General features: G+C 56.3%; 2 protein-coding genes across 8 annotated transcripts; both read left to right on the top strand.

Annotated features, from left to right (window-relative positions):
- The first annotated feature begins 1,832 nt into the window (after positions 1–1,832).
- On the top strand, positions 1,833–9,571 carry ARMC5 (armadillo repeat containing 5). The gene is made up of 6 exons (XM_021086388.2): positions 1,833–2,327; positions 4,844–4,951; positions 5,051–5,837; positions 7,139–7,599; positions 8,219–8,351; positions 8,465–9,571. The coding sequence occupies exons 1-6, from the start codon at positions 1,847–1,849 to the stop codon at positions 9,285–9,287; spliced, it is 2,793 nt and encodes a 930-aa protein (XP_020942047.2). The 5' UTR covers positions 1,833–1,846; the 3' UTR covers positions 9,288–9,571.
- Positions 9,572–11,188: 1,617 nt separating this feature from the next.
- Positions 11,189–19,954, top strand: TGFB1I1 (transforming growth factor beta 1 induced transcript 1). 7 transcript variants are annotated; one of them, XR_014840314.1, is made up of 13 exons: positions 11,189–11,222; positions 12,549–12,649; positions 12,774–12,826; positions 12,929–13,071; positions 13,234–13,321; positions 13,437–13,542; positions 13,676–13,870; positions 15,007–15,180; positions 15,456–15,537; positions 15,858–16,006; positions 16,247–16,673; positions 16,951–17,858; positions 19,064–19,954. XR_014840314.1 is itself a non-coding variant. In XM_021086389.2 (11 exons), the coding sequence occupies exons 1-11, from the start codon at positions 11,210–11,212 to the stop codon at positions 16,511–16,513; spliced, it is 1,371 nt and encodes a 456-aa protein (XP_020942048.1). In that variant the 5' UTR covers positions 11,189–11,209; the 3' UTR covers positions 16,514–16,928. The 7 variants fall into 7 exon arrangements, 5 of the variants coding, with proteins under 5 accessions (XP_020942048.1, XP_020942049.1, XP_020942052.1 ...); XR_014840315.1 differs by lacking the exon at positions 16,951–17,858 and having other exon boundaries at positions 12,488–12,649; positions 19,719–19,954; XM_021086389.2 differs by lacking the exons at positions 16,951–17,858; positions 19,064–19,954 and having other exon boundaries at positions 16,247–16,928.
- Positions 19,955–20,130: the final 176 nt, after the last annotated feature.

Genomic DNA, 20,130 nt, shown 5'->3' with positions numbered 1-20,130 from the left:
TTCCCATTGGGCAGGAATCCAACTGCCAGACCATGGACACATGCACTGCACAGCACCAGCCTCTTTGTGGCCCACCAGGCTCAGAGGAGGAACCTGAGTCCCAGAACTGGATGAGATCAGAGGTAGAACGAGGAGTTCCCTCTGTGGCGCAACAAGATGGGTGGTATCTGCAGCACCAAGACTCAGGTTGGATTCCTGGCCTGACACAGTGGGTTAAAGGATCTGGCGTTGCTGCAGCTGCAGCGTGGTCAAAACTATGGGTCAGATCTGATCCCTGGCCCAGGAACTCCATATGCTATGGGGCAGCCAAAAAAGAAAGAAAAAAAAAAAAAAAAACGAAAGGAAAAAAGAGAACGGGATGGAGTCCAAGCTCATGTACATAACTAGGCAAAAGAAGGGCCAGGAATTGTTGCTGACTCCCCCTCCTCCCAGCGCACCCAGGCCGCAGTGTTTAAAGAGTGCTTCCACACTTGCTAGTGCCTCAACTGATAGGTTCCCAGGGGGATGGTGGACTTGAAACACGGGTCAATGACATTAGAAAGTCGCTGACCAAGAATCAACCACCCTGTCTGCTAAGTCAATCAACTACCCCGCCCGATTAACCACCCTGCCTGCTTAAGTCAATCCCTGCCCAAGGCAGGGTGGTTACAGCACTTATCCGGACAGGAGAAATGGAGAGGGAAAGCTATCGTCCTTTGCCACCCTCCTCCCTCGCACATTGTTCCCTCCACGTTTTGCTGGCAACCAGCCTTTTATAACTAGATCTCCACGGAATTCCCATAGTGGCCGGTAGTAACGAACCGACATAGTGTCTATGAGGATGCTGATTAGATCCCAGGCCTTGCTGAGTGGGTTAAGGATCCCGACCTGCCGAGAGCTGTGATGTAGGTCGCAGACGCAGTTTTGATCCCGCTTGCTGTGGTTGTGGTGTAGGCCAGCAGCTGCAGTTCCAGCTCCAATTGGACCCCTAGCCTGGGAATTTCTATATGCCGAGGGTGCGGCCCTAAAAGGGGTGGGGGTGGGGAAGAACAACTCCTCACAATCGCTGCTGATGCCATCCTGAGCTCGGCCCATCTATTTGGGATGCCTTAATAAATCACTCCTGCTTTACTGACTTGGCCTTGGCCGGTCCTCGCCCAGCAAACCTCAAGCACAAGAGGTGAAGACACTCAGGACCCAGGAATCCAGCACCGGAAACGGAAAGGTCCACTAGCTCCTGCCGCTCTAGGAAGTGGCAGCGAACGGTATCGATAGCTTTAACCCTCTTGTTCACTTGACGGAGCAAATGCTCCCATCTGTAGCCGCTGTGAGGAATGTGACACCTTCTGCTTGGCTCGGGTTCTGAGCTCATCAACGCGGACTTCGGTGCCCCGGCCACCGCTGGAGGGGCGGGGAGGACGGCAAAGCGAGCCTGAAGGAAAAGGCTGTCGCTGGGGACACTCTGGGGGCGGAGTAGCCAAGTCACCTGGAGCAGTACAGTACTGAGACTCCGTAGTCGGATATCTGGGTTCTCCAGAGACACTGACCCATTCGAGTACCGGGAGAGTTGCCTACTATCCTACGCGGGGCATGTTACGCTTGGCGCGGACTACGTATCCAAGCATGCGCCGCACACGCCTCTTAGGCACGCACAGCGATTAGATAACCACCACTCTCGTCGAGCCTTCTGCGACTGTGCAGGTCAGAGCACCAAGGATCGGGAACTACAACTTCCGACTGGCATAATTACTGCGGCGGCGCTATTTAAAAAGCGTCAGAGAGGAGGTGCCTGGCCACGCCCCTCCTTCCAGTTCCGCTCTCTTGGATGCGCTGCGAAGGGGGGGCGGAGCCTTAAGCCTGAGCCAAGATGGCGGCCGCGAAGCCAACCCCCACGGACTCGCTCTCGTTCTGCCTCGCGCAGCTCACGGCGGCGGCCGGGGAGGGTCTAGGTGGGGGAAAGGACACAGCTACCAACGAGACACCCTTGGGCCGCGCGCTCTTAGCCCTCCGCACGCGCCACGTCAAGGCAGCGGGGGGAATCGAGCGCTTCCGGGCACGCGGCGGGCTCCGCCCCCTTCTCGCTCTGCTACGGCGAGCGGCTGCAGCGGGTCCCGCCCTGTCCCAGGCTGGCTCAGGCTCCACCCCCTCTTCGGTCGAGTCAGCGGCTTCTTCTGGCCCCGCCCCCTCGCCGGGCCCCGCCCCCTCCGCAGCTTCGTCATCACCGACGCCCTCTCCGCCAGCGCGCCTGCGCAAGACGCTGGACTTGGCGCTCAGCATCCTAGCCAACTGCTGTACGGAAGGGGCGTGCCGGGCTGAAGTGCGCAGACTCGGAGGCATACTCCCATTGGGTAAGTGCTCCGCCCTCATTTCCTAGGATTCCACCCGAACTTGTGTCCTATTCTGGGCGTGGGCAGAGTCTTTGAGTTCTGTGTGTGGTAGCCTGGAAGACTGCGCTTTATGACGGCACAGCGCCCCCCCGCTCTTTAGCTGTCATGACCCGTGATGTCACTGCTCTCTATAAATTAGACCCTAGCCCTCCTAGATCAGATAATTACAAGCAGTTACTTACTGGCTGTGGAGCACCACTCTCGCCTCTGGGCTGGTGGAGGCCAAAGGATTATGTAGTGACTCTTTCAAATGATTCTTACTCTCCACTTAAGGCCTTGTGTCTGGCCTTGTGCAGGAGCAAGTCCCATTTGATGAACTGGTGGTCAGAAAGTGTGCTCTGCGGTCAGCTAGACTCATCCGAGGCTAGGATGGTAAAATGGTGTAATAATAGTTACTTCAAAAAATTGGAATAGGGAGTTCCCTTCGTGCTTCAGCGGTTAACGAATCCGACTAGGATCCACGAGGATGCAGGTTCGATCCCTGGCTTGCTCAGTGGATTAAGGATCCCACGTTGCTATGAGCTGTGGTGTAGATCGTAGGTGCGGTTCTGATCTCCCCTTACTCTGGCTCTGGTGTAGGCCGGCGGCTGTAGGTCTGATTAGACCCCTAGCCTGGGAATTTCCATATTCTGTGGGTGTTCAGCTCTAAGAAGCCAAAAGAAAAAAGAAAAAAAGGAATAGAGAGACGTCCCTGGTGGCTCAATGTGTTAAAGATCTGGCATTGTCACTGCTGTGGCTCAGATCACTGCTGTGTTGTGGGTTCCATCCCTAGCCTGGGAACTTCCACCCGCAGGGAAAAAAAAAAAAAAGAAGGAGAAAAAAAAATTAGAATAGGAAGAAAATGAAATACAAAAAAGGTGATAATTAGATGGATTGGGTATTTAGTTATTAAAAGCTAGCACAATAAGAACACATCCTAAGCCAATATTCTACAATGTAAATATAATGTAACCTTTAAAAATTGGGAATTACCATATTGTACACCTGCAGCTTGTATAATATCATACTTCACCTACACTTCAATTTTAAAAAAGAACCAATCCTAACAAAAGACAGCAAGCTTTTCTGTTTACCAGCTAATTTGGCGCCTCCTAGTGGCAACATTGTGAATATAGTTTAGACGTCCTTGCCTGCCAGCTAGGAAATTATGCCTGTTTTGATGAAATCTTAAAATTGTTTTGGATAAGGAGTTCCCATTCTGGCGCAGTGGAAACGAATCCAACTAGGAACCATGATGTTGCTGCTTCGACCCCTGGCCTCGCTCAGTGGGTTGAGGATCCCTGTTGTGGTGCACTGTGGTGTAGGTCACAGGCACAGCTCGGATCTGCCCTTGCTGTGGCTCTGGTGTAGGCCGGCAGCAATAGTTCTGATTGGACTCCTAGCTTGGGAACCTCCATGTGCCACAGGTGCGGCCCTCAAAAGACAAAAAAAAAAAAAAAAAAAAAAATTAATTTGCATTAAATGCATCTGGACCATAATGTATTTGACAAGAGGCCTGGGATTTTAACAAGTCTTCAATAAATTAGTAGATTTTGTTGTTAGTGTGTAACCCCCATATTCATTCACTGTTGTATATTTTAAATATCTCCTGAATCCATACACTTCTTCTATTCTTCCCTCATGTGCCCAGAGACTGTGCTGGGCTGTGCTGATAGCTGATTTGGTTCAAGCAATCCTCTGACCATTGTGACAGCCTCCCTGTTGCTCCTCCTGCCTTATTCTTTTCTCCTGTAACCCATTCTCCCTATGACTGCCAGCCTCTATCATGTCACTAACATTGGCTTTTTTTTTTTAAACTCTTTTTTTTTTTTTTGGCCTAATCCATGGTATACGGAAGTTCCCAGGCCAGAGATCAAATCGGAGCTGCATCTGCTGCAGTAACACCAGATCATTAACCCACTGCACCACAGAGGGAACTTCTTGTCACTCACATTCAAGCCCTGATCCCTTTCCCTGATCAAGCCCTTTCATGAGGTTATAGCATAAACACTAGGTCTCAGCTCTGGGTCTTTGCAAAGGTTGCTTCCAAATCTGAAATGCCCTGTAACACTCCCATCCACCATCGTTCTAGCAAACACCTACCTACATAACCTTCCAGCCCCCGAAAGTGTTAGCCTATTCTGGATCCCTTCCCTGACTCTCTCAGGCCACATTCTCGAGGTGATTAATGAGAGAGACAAGAAAGGGTAGAACTGGGAGTTCCTGTCGTGGCACAGCAGAAACAAATCTGACGAGCATCCACCAGGACGCGGGTTCAATCCCTGGCCTCACTCAGTGGGTTAAGGATCTGACGTTGCCATGAGCTATGGTGTAGGTCGCACATGCAGCTCAGATCCCAAGTTGCTGTGGCTGTGGTGTAGGCCAGCAGCTACAGCTCTGATTCAACCCCTGGCCTGAGACCCTCCATATCTCCAATGTGTCATGGGTGCATTAAAAAAAAAAAGGTGGAACCCTCAAGAAGCCAAATTCTCTTGCAGTGACTATTCTTCAGTGTGTGAAGACAGACAGCATCCAGAACCGAACAGCCCGTGCTCTGGGGAACTTAGCCATGGAACCTGAGAGCTGTGGGGACATCCATTCTGCTGGTGAGCAGCTCCGAGGGGGCAGCCAGCTAGAGCTCGGGCTGGGGGAAGGGCTTGGGTGTCTGAGCTCGCTCACCCTCTGTCTTCCCCATCCCTCTCCAGGCGCTGTTCCCCTGCTCGTGGAGAGCCTGACTGCCTGCCAGGACTCACAGTGCCTGCAGAGTGTGGTCCGCGCCCTCCGCAACCTGGCAGACTCCCCCCAGCACCGCCTGGCCCTCGCACAGCAGGGAGCGGTGCGCCCGCTGGCCGAGCTTCTGGCCACCGCCTCAGACCCCGCGCTGACTTTGGCCTTAGTCCGTGCCCTCCTGGAGCTGAGTCGCGGCTGCTCCCGGGCCTGTGCAGAGCAGCTTAGTCTGGGTGGAGGACTAGGCCCCCTGGTCAGCCTGGCCTCTGACTCCAAAAGAGCCGTGCGGGAGGCCACCATTCTGACCCTTGCCAACCTGTGTGCCCAGGGCTTGGTACGGCCTGCCCTGGGCAATGCTGGTGGCGTGGAGGTGCTACTAGGTGAACTCCGGCGGCGCCGGAGCCTCAACGGGACTAGTCAAGCCTCCCAGCAGCCCCTGGTGCGGGCCGTGTGTCTTCTGTGCCGGGAGGCCATCAACCGGGCCCGGCTGCGGGACGCTGGGGGTTTGGAGCTGCTGATGGGCCTGCTGCGGGATCCTCGCGCCAGTGCCTGGCATCCTCGTGTGGTGGCCGCGCTCGTGGGCTTCCTCTATGATACTGGGGCCCTGGGCCGGCTGCAGGCTCTGGGACTTGTCCCTCTCCTGGCTGGGCAGTTGTGCGGGGAGCCTGGTGATGAAGAAGAAGAAGGAAGAGAAGCTGCTTCCTGGGACTTCCCTGAGGAGCGGACCCCTGAGCGGGCAGAGGCCGGAAGCTTCCGAAGCCTCAGGTGAGTTCCCGCTTGGCGCCGTGGGCTGGGGAGTTGTGTCTGCTCCGGCCTCTTCACTACCCTCACCCAACGCCCCCCAACCCCATTCTGTCTCAGTAGGACTCTGACTCCTAATTCCTTGTTCCCACCGATCAGGACCGGCTTTCCAATCCCCATTAAATACTCTTCTCTCCTGGGGCCACCTTTGATCTCGGCTCCACCCCAGCCCCTCTGAACTCTGGGGCCCTTACGGGTTCCCTGGAAGGTAGTATGTCCAGCTGGTTGTGTTCATCTGTTCTGGAATCTAAGTTCTTATTCCGGTACCACCACCTACCAGCCAAGTTTTTTTGGGAAAGTTAATTAACTTCTCTGAGCCTCGGATTCCTTGTTGGTAGAATGGAGGACAGTAATACCTACCCCACAGAGCTATTGTAAACCTTAAATGGGGCACGCGGCACCTCACCGGGCACTGAGCAGTGCCCAAGAAATGTCAGCCTTCTTGGGGCGTTCCTGTGGTGGCTCAGCAGTAACAAACCAGACTAATATCCATGAGGCTGCAGATTCGATCCCTGGCCACGCTCAGTGGGTTAAGGATCTGGCATTGCTGTGAGCTGTGGTGTAGGTCGCAGATGTGGCTCGTATCTGGTGTTGCTGTGACTGTGGTGTAGGCCGGCAGCTGCAGCTCCGATTAGCTCCCAGCCTGGGAACCTCCATACACCACAGGTACCCACCCCCCCAAAAAAGTCAGCTTTCTTAGGGACTCTCTGACCTCACCTCCCACTACTTTCCTGGTGCCCCCTATACTCTGACACACTGGCCCTCTAGCCACTTGTGGAACCTGACAGATAAGTCCCATCTCAGGGCCTCTGTGGTTTTTGTCCCCTGTGATGCCTTGATTAGCTCTTACCTTCTCAGTGGGGGCTGCCATGACTCGATTTCAAGGGTCAGCGCTCCCCTTCCTGGCGGCTCCGTGCTGTTCCCTTTTGCTTTCTTTCCTCCACATGCGTCACTTCGCAGCACACCAACCCCACCCTTTTATACCTGTGCCTTCCTATTTCCTCGCCTATTTCCTCTCCCTGGAGTATCAACTCTAGGAGGACGGAAACATTTGCTCGCTGCTTCTCCCCTGCACCAGAGATGGGGCTCAGTACACAGTCGGCATCAGTAATTGCTTATGAGCTGAGTTCTGCCCCCTCTTTCTGTCCCGTCTACCTTCCAGCTCACCTTCTCTCCTGGCTTCAGACACGGCCTTTTGCATGAGGCTTTTTGGGCCCTGCTCCCTCCCCAGCTCTGGGTTTCATGCCCTCTTTCTCTCCTCGCAGGTCGTGGCTGATCTCTGAGGGCTACGCCTCGCCGCCTGGGGATCCAGCCAGCTCCTCCCTGAGCCCGACCTCCCCACGGACACCCCGCACCCCACGCCTGCCATCGGGCCGCAGCCCCACCACTGCCACCGAGGAGCCCTGGGGCCGCGAGGGGCCAGCGCTGCTGCTGCTGTCCCGCTTCTCCCAGGCTCCTAACCCCAGCGGGGTGCTGGTAACCGGCCCGGCCCTATGCGGCCTGCTGGCCTACGTGACAGGCTCGCCGGGCCCGCCGAGTCCCCGCGCGCTGCGCATCCTGGCACGGCTCACCTGCAACCCCGCCTGCCTGGAGGCCTTCGTGTGCAGCTACGGGGCCGCACTGCTGCGCGCCTGGCTCGTGCTCGGTGTCGCCCCCGACGACTGGCCCACGCTGCGTGCCCGGCCCGCTCGGCGCGGCCAGCACCAGCACCAGCACCGGGAGCTAGGTGGGTCCCTGCTTGTCTCTGCCCACCTGCAATGCCTGTCCCTTCAGTGCCTTCCCCAGCCCTTGGCCACCAGGTGGTGGCAGGGACAGACTCCCTCCTGCTCCGTTGACCCCCACCCCACCCTACACGGAGTTCACCAACCTCTGCCCTCTGCTTGAGCCTTGGGGCCCAGATCCCCCAACACTAGGCTTGGCCCAAGCAACTTAGAATTGTGTCTGCCTGCATCCCGCTTTCCCAGTCTCTTCTTGGTTCTGCATCGTCCTGACTACTGCTTTGGCCTTGACCGCCACTGGACACACTGATCATGAGCCCAGGCTCGGGCTCTGCATCCTCCCACCCCCACGCCCACATCCAACCCTGCCAGGGACTGCCCCATCTTCTGGGCCCTGTTTCAGTCCTTGTGGGGCCATCCCCGGACTATCCCACTTCCTGTTCTTGCCTTTGACCTCCAGTTCCTAGTGTCAGGACCCCACCCCTCCAGGCCCTGCCATCATGCCCCCCTTCCTCAACCCGACGTTATACCTTCCTTCCTTTCCGGGGTCCAGGGGCCTGTCCTGCCCCTCCCATCCCAGCCTCGGACACGAGTTCCCAGCCTGACCCTCTCTCTCCGTCCCTGCAGGGGAGATGCTGCTGCAGAACCTGACTGTGCAGGCGGAGTCGCCCTTCGGAGTGGGTGCCCTCACTCACCTGCTGCTCTCTGGGAGCCCTGAGGACCGTGTGGCCTGCGCACTGACCCTGCCCTTCATCTGTCGGTGAGGCAGCCGTGGGTGCCTTGGGCGGGGGCGGGGGCGTCAAGGGAGCCAGGTTGCTGCTCCCCAGCCCCACCCTTTCCCACACCCTGAAAGGCTCTCTTTTCTCCCCAAAGGAAGCCCTCTCTGTGGCGCCGGCTACTCCTGGACCAGGGCGGCCTCCGTCTCCTCCTCTCAGCGCTCACTCGGCCAGCTCCGCACCCGCTCTTCCTCTTCTTTGCCGCGGACTCCCTTTCCTGCCTCCAAGGCCTGGTGTCTCCCAGCGGCGTGAGCCCCGCCCTCCTACCTGCAGTACCCCTGAATTTAGACCCGCCCTCCCCTTGCCTCTACGAACCTCTGCTGGGCCCAGCCCCCACCCCCGCCCCGGACCTCCACTTCCTACTGGACTCAGGCCTACGGCTCCCTGCCCACCGAGCTGCTTCAGCCACCGCCTCTCCCTTTTTCCGGGCCTTGCTGGCCGGCAGCTTTGCCGAAGCCCAGATGGACTTGGTGCCACTTCGAGGCCTGTCCCCCAGTGCAGCCTGGCCTGTCCTGCATCACTTGCATGGCTGCCGGGGCTGTGGGGCGGCGCTGGGGCCTGTTCCTCCACCCGGCCAGCCCTTGTTGGGTTCAGAGGCCGAGGAGGCCCTGGAGGCTGCTGGCCGTTTCCTGCTGCCTGGGCTGGAGGAGGAGCTAGAAGAAGCCGTGGGCCGTATTCACCTGGGACCCCAGGGTGGCCCAGAGTCGGTGGGCGAGGTGTTCCGCCTGGGCCGACCCCGGCTGGCTGCCCACTGCGCTCGCTGGACACTGGGCCCAGGGCAGTGCCCACGGAAGCGGGCCCTGGCCCTAGTGGGGCTCGTGGAGGCAGCAGGCGAGGAGGCAGGGCCCCTGACTGAGGCTTTACTGGCTGTGGTGATGGGGGTAGAATTGGGGGGCAAGGGTCCCAGCCTAGACTCTTGATGTCCCCTGGGAGGGGACCCGAGGAGGAACTGGCTGTGAGGAGGTCTCCCTCGGAACGGCGCGGGATGGGCGGAGGCTGACAGGAGGAGTGGCCATCAGGGACTGCTGGGAGGATGGACCCGGACCCCCGCATGATGGTCTGAAGACTCAGGAGTGAGAGGGCCAAGGCCAGGGTCTGGGCGTGGGGCCCATGAGATAGAGAACAACAGCCCAGGGCCCCGGGCACTTGGCTTAGCCCAGCTTTCTGGAGTTGAAATTAAAAACTTCGGAGGTGACTACCCCCATCATGTGGTGTCTCTGCTCACTTTCCTAGGGGAGTCCCCCGACCCCTTCACCCCTCGAGCAGCGTCTTCTCCAGGTCTCTGTGTCTCCATACAGATCACTCTCAGAGGAACTTAATAAATACTTGTGCACTGGTTCCTGGAGCCCTGGGATGCGGTCAAGTTTCCAGGCTTCTCCTTGAGGATATGGTTTGGGGCCCCAGGGGAAGCCTGCTTTCAGCTCATGCTACTTCATTGCTCAGGCAGCCATCCAGCTAGACAATCGATCAAAGCTACGAGGGTTGTACCAAGGGGATGGGGAGGGTACATCTCGGACCCAGGCCTTACTGTTTCCTCGTGCCATTCCCCCATCTTGGGCCTACGGTCTCTGGGTCCATTTGTCCTGCTGTTTGGGTGAGGGAAGACCTACTGTGTTCTTCAAGTCCCTAAGGCCCTTAGTCATGCCCAGAGGGAGCCCGAGCCCTAGGCTGACATCCAGGTGAAGGAAGGGCTCGTGTCGTTTTAGTTGCCCAGGCGGGGTCTTCGTAACCTGGCTGCCAGCTCACTGGCCACTTAGGCGGCAGCCTGATTTCAAAGAAAGTGCCCAGACTGGGCCTGCTCGCCAGTTTCTAGGGAGCCAAGGTTGCCTCTTGCCACCCCTGTGCCTCTGGGAGTGTCCAGATCTCTGTTCTTCAGCTGAGCTTTAGAACCACACAGAGAGCTTTTTATATGTACAGATGCCAGGCCCTTTCAGACTGAATTGAACTGAGGTCAGGGCAACTTGGGCATAGGTTGAAAAAGCTCCCAGGCTTTTCTGATTTGCTGCTGGAGGCTGTGTTCAGCTTTCCTGTCTATGTGCATCAGTATCTTGGGAAAGGGCTCTTTGGGGACAGGTCTGGGTCATCTCAGTGTTGGGGAAGGCTGCTTGGGGTCTGGTCGGGGTCTGGTTGCCAGGAAGTGTTTGCCCTCAGTCTGCACAGGGCTTGGGCCTAGGTTTCTGTGTTCCTGTGTCTATATGTCTGTTTCCAACTCTATGGCTTGGGGTCTGTGGGTTTGTTGTATCATCTGTCTCTGTCTCTGGAAAATTTCCTTGTGTCTCACGTGTCTGACTTTTGGGATCTGTTTATGTCATTGTCACAGTCTCTAAGGGAAGGCCTCTGAACCTGGGGTCTGACTGATCCTTCTCTGCCTCCAAGAAAATCTGTCTGAAGCAGACCTCCAGGAGCAGCCTGGGTGGGAGGGGAGCTCTGTCTAGGACCCTGGGTGCTAGTTTTGAGTGCTGTCAGTTTGGGGGCCTCAGTCTGTGTGTAAAAGTATTGCTGGGCAGATGATCCTGGGCTTGGTCTGGAAAAGAGCCACTTTTCTTACTCGGGCTCTGGCCGCCTGGGGCTCCCTGCAGCTGAGGCCAAGGCTGGGGTGTGGCCGCCTCCGAGGCGGGCAGGCTGGGCCCGGGTGGGCAGGGCCCTCCTTCCCTCCCAGGCCCCCACCCCGGGTTCTCCCGTTCATTGCCCCCCCTCCCCCCGCAGCCCTATCCCAGCGGGTCCCGGCTTCCTTACATGGTCACGGCTGGGCCTCCAGCTCCCGGACGTCCCCCCACCCCCGCCCCCACCGGACACGGCCCCCGCCCTGCTCGCCCCGCGCGCGGTCGGCCCGCGCCCCGTCATGGAGGACCTGGGTGAGTGGGGCCCGGGTCCCCTTGTCCCCAGTCCCTCACCACTGCCTAGATCCGCTTTCCTATCCTGGAGCCCCCTGCACTCCCGGCATCTCCCCATCCCTGCCTCCTGTCTTCTCGCTTCTGGTGTCTGCCGGCGCCTCCTTTCCGACTCCACGTCCCCCTTCCTGCCTCTCCCTTCCTGCCTTTCCCAGACTGGCCGCTCCCTCCCTTCTTCCCCCCGCTCGGCTCCTCCATCACTGGCTGCAGACAGATGGGCAGGGAGGTGCAGCGCCTGTGGGCTCCTAAGCTCAGGAGCTCTGGGAAGGGAGGGGTTAAAGGGACCTCGGGTCCAGGGACTTGGAAAGTAGAGAAGGGAGAATCTGACATCACGTTCTGGAGAAGAAAATGGGCTTGCCCTAGGATTTGGGGAAGGAAAGAGTTAAGGGCCCTTAAGTAGTAAGGAAGGGGTCAGATCCTTGGGGCAGAAAGTATAATAGATGGGTGCCAAGATGCCAGGGAGAGGTTAAGGGTTTCACCAAGGTATTCAGAGGTGAAGAGTAAAGGGCCAGAGACTTCTAGATTCTAGAAGGCAAAAGGTTCGAAGGATCTGTATCTGTGGATGAGGAGGTGTGTGTGTTGTGTGTGTGTGTGTGTGTGTGTGTGTGTGTGTGTGTGTGTGTGTGTGTGTGTTTCTGTCTCTTTGGGGGAAGGAAAGATGACCCAGGCATCTGCATCCTCCCTGTCTGTTGCAAGTAGGGCTAGAAGAAGAGAAGGGGTTCCAGCACCATGCAGTAGGGGGTGCTGTTCAGCAAGGGTAACAGGCGCTGGCTCTGTGAAGAATAGGCCAATCAGAAAGAAGATCCGAGCAGACTCACCAATGAGGTGTATAGTGTGGGGCCCAGCGGGTCTGGAGGTGGGCCAGAGTTGGGAGGGGCCTCTTTAGGTGTAGGGGGTTGGGCAGAAAGGACATCCAATCAGAAAGCTGGTGCCAGGCATACAGCCAATTGAGCAATTTGGGGTGGAGCCAAATTTGACTCCAATAAAGAGCCAATTTTGACTGCATTAGAGAAGATTTGGAGAATAAGCGAATCAGGTGGCCGAGTTTGTAAATGACTCCTAGGATGAGCGATATGGGCTCTTCTGATCATACTTATTCCTTGCTGTCCTACATCTCTGCCTTGGTCTGGCCTTTGTTTCCTTCTGACTCTTGACGTCTCTTCTTAAAACTGGCTTCTGTCCTCCTCAACTACTTCCCACTTAGAACACTTATTTTCTGATCTCTTAAGGCCCTGTCTCTGCCCTAACCTTGACCTCTCAACCTCTCACCCTGACGGCCTCTTCCTGCAGATGCCCTGCTCTCTGACCTGGAGACCACAACCTCACACATGCCAAGGTCAGGGGCTCTAAAAGAGCGACCCCCGGAGCCCCTCACGTCTCCTCTGCCACAGGTGAGATCAGATGCTGGGGTACTGGGGCAACCACCAGGGCTGGGTTTGGCGGGGGCAAAGGGAATCTGGGCCTGAGTGGAGCCAAATTCAGGCCTATCATCCCATGCCTATGTCTTCTCTGCAGATGGGCTCTGGGGAGTCTTCAGGAGCCTCTGGGGACAAGGACCATCTGTACAGGTGAGGAGGCTGGGAACTGGGGAATGGGGAGCCAATGGAGACTCCAGGTGAGGAGGCTTGGATTCCCCACCCCTGAACCCAGGCTACCACCCTGTTTCCCAGTACGGTATGCAAGCCCCGGTCCCCGAAGCCTGCGGCTCCTGCGGCCCCTCCGTTCTCCTCTTCCTGTGGTGTCTTGGGCACGGGTCTCTGTGAGCTAGACCGATTGCTTCAGGAACTTAATGCTACTCAGTTCAACATCACAGGTACCAGGGTTACTGAGACTGGATTTGATGGGATGGGGGCAGGGCAGAGCAGAGACTAAGGGGTATAGACTTCCCAGAGTAGCAGCTAAAGGGACACAAGCCTTAAATGGGAGGGAGGCTAGGGCATAGCCCATGCCCAGTGCCCTTCTCTCCTCTCTGCAGATGAAATAATGTCCCAGTTCCCATCTAGCAAGGAATCTGCAGGGGAGAAGAAGGAGGACCCCTCTGAGGACAAGAAAAGGCCCAGCCCGTGAGTTTGGCCTAGTTGACAGGGCTGGGAGAGTGGTGATGCATCCTGGATGCCCGCGTTACTAGAGGAAGCGTGACTCTGAGGCTCTGGGTTGACACAGTTTTGTTCTTCACAGCCCTCCCAGCCCAACCCCTGTTCTCCCAAAGCCTTCGGCCACCTCGGCCACCCTGGAGCTAGACAGACTGATGGCCTCACTCTCTGACTTCCGTGTCCAGAACCACGTGAGTCAGGTGGGGGGGGGGGGGCGAGGGGAGGAGGTGGTAGGCCAGTGTGGGTGTGTGGCTCCCAACCCATTTTAGACGTGCCCACATCTGCTGCCTTGCTAACTCAGCTCTCCTGTCCTCCCTGCTGCAGCTTCCAGCCTCTGGGCCAACCCAGCCAGCAGTGCCAAGCTCCGTGAATGAGGGCTCCCCATCCCCACCAGGGCCCACTAGCCAGGGCAGCCTAGACACCATGCTGGGGTTGCTTCAGTCTGACCTCAGCCGCCGCGGCGTGCCCACCCAGGCTAAGGGCCTCTGTGGCTCCTGCAATAAACCCATTGCTGGGCAAGTAAGTAGAAACCTGCAAGGAAGGGGGTTAGAGACACATGGATCCAGCTTTACTGAGAGCCAGCCCTTGCGCTGCTCCCTTTTAACACATAACTCTGGGAAGTGGGTAGTGTGGTCATTCATATGTTACAGATGAGGAAACTGAAGCTCTGAGTCACACAGCAAGCAAGTAGCAGAGTGAGAATTCCAACCCAGTCATCCTTTTTTTCTGGTCCTTCTGTGTGTCAGGCACTATGCCAGCTCCTTTACAAAACCCTATCTGGTTCAATCTTCACAAAAGCCTCCTCAGCTCCACCTACCATCTCTTAGGCACCTGCAAAGCATGTTTCTCCTCCATCGGAGTCTGGTTTAGGAGCTCTGGGTCTTGCTTATTGGCTGAGCAGATGTTATGGGCAGCTGTGCCCAGTGGTTGACCTAGATCCTCCGGCCATCCTAGAATCTCACTCTCAGCAAAGCAGGCTGACATTATGACTTCCATGGGGACCTAAGCAGTTTCACCTTCATGGGCCCCTTCCTCCATTAAAAAAATTATATTTTATATTAATTATAAAATTAAAATTATATAATATTAAAATTAAAATTATAATATATAATTATACACATGATATATTAATATATTAATGATATATTACTTCTATATTATATTAATAATTAAATTATAAGTATTTTATGACTGTGTTGGTGTAAAGATGTCTATATTAATATCGTATATTAAGTCATTTTCTTCTAGCTCATTTTGTTCTTCTAATTTTAAAAGCAATTACATTAATTCCCTCGTGGCCCAGCAGGTTAAGGATCTGGCTTTATCACTGCTGTGGCTCCCATCACTGCTGCGGCGCGGATTTGATCCCTGGTCTGGGAAATTCCGAAGGCCAGGGGCATGGCCCCCAAGTAATAATAATAAAAGCAATTACAACATTTTCGTGGGCTCCTAAAAGTAGGAGGGCCCTAGGCATTATGCTGGAAGACGAGTTGAATTTCTATCGCTTACAGATTGAATGACGTGGACATTAGGTTCTGCATCCTGATCTCTTAGAGATAAGGTTCCAAAAGTGCCATGTCGACCTTAGCTTACCGGGCACATGGCAGCCCGACGGCCACTCTGACCCAGGCCTCACCCCCACCTCCCACTCGCAGGTGGTGACAGCGCTTGGCCGTGCTTGGCACCCTGAGCACTTCGTTTGCGGCGGCTGTTCCACGGCCCTGGGAGGGAGCAGCTTCTTTGAGAAGGATGGAGCTCCCTTCTGTCCCGAGTGCTACTTCGAACGCTTCTCCCCAAGATGCGGCCTCTGTAACCAACCCATCCGACATGTGAGCCCCATCTGGCCCACAAGCCCCGCCTCTGTCTCACCCCAGGCACCTGTGGGTCGGGCCTCATCCACTCACAGGTTCCCCCCCCCAGCCCCGTCCCTTGGCCCTTTGGACTCCGCCCTCTCTCTCTGACCCCCAAGTTCCTGCTTAGGTCTCCCCAACCTTAAACTCTTACTTCAACCCGCCGAACCTAGGCTCCGGGCGGCAGAGGGAGGGAGGGGTTCAGGGTGAAGAAGTGGAGGGCCACACTGAGTGTTCCCCTTCATTCCCCGCAGAAGATGGTTACTGCCTTGGGCACCCACTGGCACCCGGAGCATTTCTGCTGCGTCAGTTGCGGGGAGCCCTTCGGAGATGAGGGTGAGAGCTTGACTCGCACCTTGAAAGCCGCGGGTCTACACGACGCTCCGCCCCGCCCCACTCCCTTTGGCCCAGCCCACTGCGACCTCGATGCCCTCGGGGCCACGAATTTTCTCCTGCCTTCTCCTGGCCCCAGTCTGTCCCACCTGTGGGTTCCCATGCCCTCCGCTCCCGCTCTGGCCCCCCCGCCCCGACCCCGTCCCTCTCCGCCTACTGCTCCCTCGGACTGCCCCTCCTCTGGCTCCACAGCCTCAGATCTTGTAGGCTCCCAGGGCCACCTGGCACCCATTTCCTTCCTCCCACTCGGTTCCCGCTCCTAGGTTTCCACGAGCGGGAGGGCCGCCCCTACTGCCGCCGGGACTTCCTGCAGTTGTTCGCCCCGCGCTGCCAGGGCTGCCAAGGCCCCATTCTGGATAACTACATCTCGGCGCTCAGCGCGCTCTGGCACCCAGACTGCTTCGTCTGCAGGGTGCGCGGCTGTGGGGGCGCGGCCTGGGGGGGACGGGCCCACGGGGGGCGGGATTACGGACCTGGGGGCGGGGCGACTATTCCCAGCACCCAGCCTGCGGAGACCAGGCTTCGCCTTTGCGGGAGGTTGGGGAGGGGGCGGCCGGGCTGCGAGGGTCTCCCGGGTTATTCAGCCCGTAAAGCGAGTTATTTAGTTTGGAGCTTGGCGCTGATCCATCCTTTTGCGGCTGCCTTTCCCCAGGAATGCTTCGCGCCCTTCTCGGGAGGCAGCTTTTTCGAGCACGAGGGCCGTCCTCTTTGCGAGAACCATTTCCACGCGCGGCGTGGGTCGCTGTGCGCCACGTGTGGCCTCCCGGTCACCGGCCGATGCGTGTCGGCCCTAGGCCGCCGCTTCCACCCGGACCACTTCACCTGCACCTTCTGCCTGCGCCCGCTCACCAAGGGCTCCTTCCAGGAGCGCGCCGGCAAGCCCTACTGCCAGCCCTGCTTCCTCAAGCTCTTCGGCTGACCGCCTGCGGGGCTCGTCCCGCCGAGAGAGCGCGGCACCAAAGACCTCGCCCTTCCCGATAGATCGGGCTCTCGGGACCCCAGGGCCTGGCTCTTGGAGCTTGGGACTCCCCCAGTCCCGCTCGGTGAGGCTCCATCCCCTGGAGAGACTTGCCCCGAAGGTACGGCACTTTCTCCGTGGGCGAGTTCAGAAAAGGCCCAGATCCTAAGGCCACATGTCCCCCAAAGTGGGTCGTACACTGACAAGCGACCCCGCGTGAGCCCTTCACTTTATTCCCAGCCTTAAGGGAGCCCCCAACTGGAAGAGGGCCCTTGCAATTTCCACAAATCCGAGCCCAGGCCAGGATGTCCCTCTCCCCGACCCCTCACTGTTCTGTGCACTTTTTTCTACCTACATAAATACACATTCCACGTCACACCGGTGCTGTGTCTCTGCAGGAGTATCTGGCGTCGCGACACCCCGCCCCTGGAACTCGCTCCGGCGGCGGCTATGGGTTCTAGGCCGCCGCCCTGTGGCCGGAGCTGGATCTGCAGCTTCAACCCCTGCAGGCTGTCCTTCACCTATAGATGAAGCTCACCCTAGTTTTGACCCGTAACATTTTCCCTAGACAGAGGATGACCCTTGGGGTGGTCAGAACAGTGACTGAAGGAATCAATGGGGGCTTCAAGAGCCAGAGGGACGCTTCTAACTCTGACTGGAAGTCAAGGACGGCTTCCTGGGGGAGGTGACACCTGAGCCAAGCCCCAGCAGAGAACTGTGGGGCCAGAGGTTCTTAGGCAAGGAGAACTTTAGCCTGAAGCCTCAGGGCCCTTCTAAACCCCAGAACTGGTATTTTGGACCTTGAAGTACCCTTGGGAGAGGGCTTGGACTTCTGGGTCCTAATTATAGGGACCTTTGAGGCTGGAAGCAGTGAATCCTCAGAGACCCTTCCAGCTCAAGGAAGAGCTAACAGCCAAAGAGAATATGTGTGTCCAAGGGACAAAGGTGAAGTTCTCTGCTCTGGCTGTAGGCAGAGCCCCAGATCCTTTTGTCTTGGAGTCTCCTCTCCTTGGGTCTCCCTAGACCTGCTCTTCCTCATCTTTATATTCTCCCTGGGGATCGCTGTCCACCCCTTGGCTTGTAACCACCTCCAGTCTCAAGTCATTCATTTACCAAGTTACCAATTATTGAGCACGTACTGTGCCAGGCTCCATGCCAGGTCCTGGGAAGACCATCGCCTTGTGGTCTAGGAGGGGAGACAGATGAAACGCACACTGTGACAAGTGTGATGCTGCAATGCGGACTTGGTGACAGTCTCGGTAAAGCTGGAGCTTCTGCCTTATTTCCACCCTCAGCACTTCCCTAGGCCCTCACTTATCACTATTGCAAATAGGTCTTTGTTGCTTGTTTATTTTTGAAACACAAGCAAGCTCCTGGGAGCCTGTTTGCCAGATGACACATTTGTTTTGCAGACCATTATGTGTCCTGTGTCTAGGAGGCTGTCTAGCACACGGTAAGCACTCCATCAATATTAATGAGGAATTCCCATTGTGGCTCAGTGGGTTAAGAACCTGACATAATGTCCAAGAGGATATGGGTTCGATCCCTGACCTCGCTCAGTGGGTTAAGGATCCTGCATTGCTGTGAGCTATGGCGTAGGTCACAGTTGTAGCTTGGATTCAGCATTGATGTGGTTGTGGCGCAGGCTGATAGCTATGGCTCCAATTGGACTCCTAGCCTGGGAACCTCCACATGCTGCAGGGCTGTAAAAAGATAAAAGGGGACAAAAGTTTGCTAATGAAGGAAAGAATGAGGAGGGAAGGGAAGGAGGGAAGGTGAGAAGGAAAAAAATAAAGGACTGAAGCTGGAGAAGGTGGGGGGTGGGAGGGTACTTGAACCAGACAGTCGGAGAAGGCCTCTGACACTGTGTAATGTCTATGTTGAAACTTTGAAGGTTGAGGAAAGAGCCAGGCAAGCAAAGAGCTGAGGACAGCATCCAGGTAGGGGCAACAGCAAGTGCAAAGGCCAGGGGGTAGGAAAGAGCTTGGCGTATTGGGAGAAAAGAAGGAAGGCCAGCGGCTGATGAGCGCCAGCAAGGGAGAGAGAAGTAGGAACGGAGGTCAAAGAGGAAGCAGGTGCCACAGCACGAAGGGCTTTGCAGGTCACAAGGATCGGTGCCTGCAACCCCAATGTATCTTCTGCTACTTGCCCCCTGGATTTCTCTCAGGCACTTCAAATACATCACCCTCTGAAGCAGATGCTGTGCGTGCCCGTATCCCCCTGGTCCACCCGAGAAGTCTTCTCTAGATGGTTCCCAGATGCTCAGTCTCCCCAGCTGCTCCCTGTGCTTCTTTCGGAGGGTGCTCTCTGGGAGGGTGGGGGGCTCCCATGCCCAGCAGGCCTGGGGTGGGGGGTGGAGAGGTTCTGTACCCTCTAACCAGGTAGAGATCCTTGGGGGTCAATTCTTAGGTGAGTTTTCAGTGTCTCAGAGGGTCCCACTGGGATTGCTCCTTGGTAAACTTTTTTTGGGGTCTTTTTAGGGTCACACCCATGGCATATGGAGGTTCCCAGGCTAGGGGTCAAATCAGAGCTGCAGCTGCCAGCCTACACCACAGTCACAGCAATGCCAAATCTAAGCTGTGTCTGAGACCTACACCACAGGTCACGGTCATGCTGGATCCTGAACCCACTGAGTGAAGCCAAGTATGGGACCCACATCCTCATGAATACTAGTTGTGTTTATAACCCAATAAGCCACAGTGCGAACTCCCAGCGTTTGCTTTTTTTTTTTTGTCTTTTTGCCTTTTCTAGGGCCGCTCCCAGGCTAGGGGTCAAATCGGAGTTGTAGCCGCTGGCCTACACCACAGCAACAGCAACGCGGGATCCGAGCCGCGTCTGCAACCTACACCACAGCTCACGGCAACGCCGGATCCTTAAGCCACTGAGCAAGGCCAGGGATCGAACTTGCAACCTCCTGGTTTCTAGTCGGATTCGTTAACCACTGTGCCACGACGGGAACTCCTCCCAGCGTTTGCTTTTGGAGGCACCTAAATGAAAGCATTCTTTAAACATAACTTGCCATGAACATAACTCCCCTTAAATATTGTTCTCTCTTCCCCATCTCCAGCAGGAAGCCAGCTACCATAATCAGACATCCAAGTCCGGTCAGTTCGTCTAGAAAGGCAGAGGTGCAGATATTTATCAACCTCCTCTCTCTTGTATCCAGCCCTGTGCTGAGCGGTGCCACTCCAGGGATGAATCAGATCATTTCCTGCTCTTGGGGAAGATCCTCTGGTCTTTTGTGGGGACAGAACTGGACCCGGACAAGGACCACACAATATGCTCAGAACTGCATCAGAGGAGTTCCCATTGTGGCTCAGCAGAAACCAACCCAACTAATATCCATGTGGACGAGGGTTTGATCCCTGGCCTCACTCAGTGCGTTAAGGATCCGGCATTGCTGTAAGTTGTGGTGTGGGTTGGAGACGTGGATTGGATCCCACGTTGCTGTAGCTGTGACGTAGGTCAGCAGCTGAAGCTCTGATTCAACCCCTAGCCTGGGAACTTCCACATGTCTCAAGTTCGGCCTGCAAAAAAAAAAAAAAAAAAAAAAAAAAAAGGCGTTCCTGTTGTAGCAC

This window comes from Sus scrofa, chromosome 3 (genome assembly GCF_054392235.1).
Source record: "Sus scrofa isolate SSC_HxYL_T2T_F1_AM1 chromosome 3, Sscrofa_HxYL_maternal_Yorkshire_Landrace_v2.0, whole genome shotgun sequence".
Taxonomy (NCBI): domain Eukaryota; kingdom Metazoa; phylum Chordata; class Mammalia; order Artiodactyla; family Suidae; genus Sus; species Sus scrofa.
The sequence above is the reverse complement of the archived record's forward strand: the minus strand, read 5'-3'. Positions and strand labels throughout refer to the sequence as shown.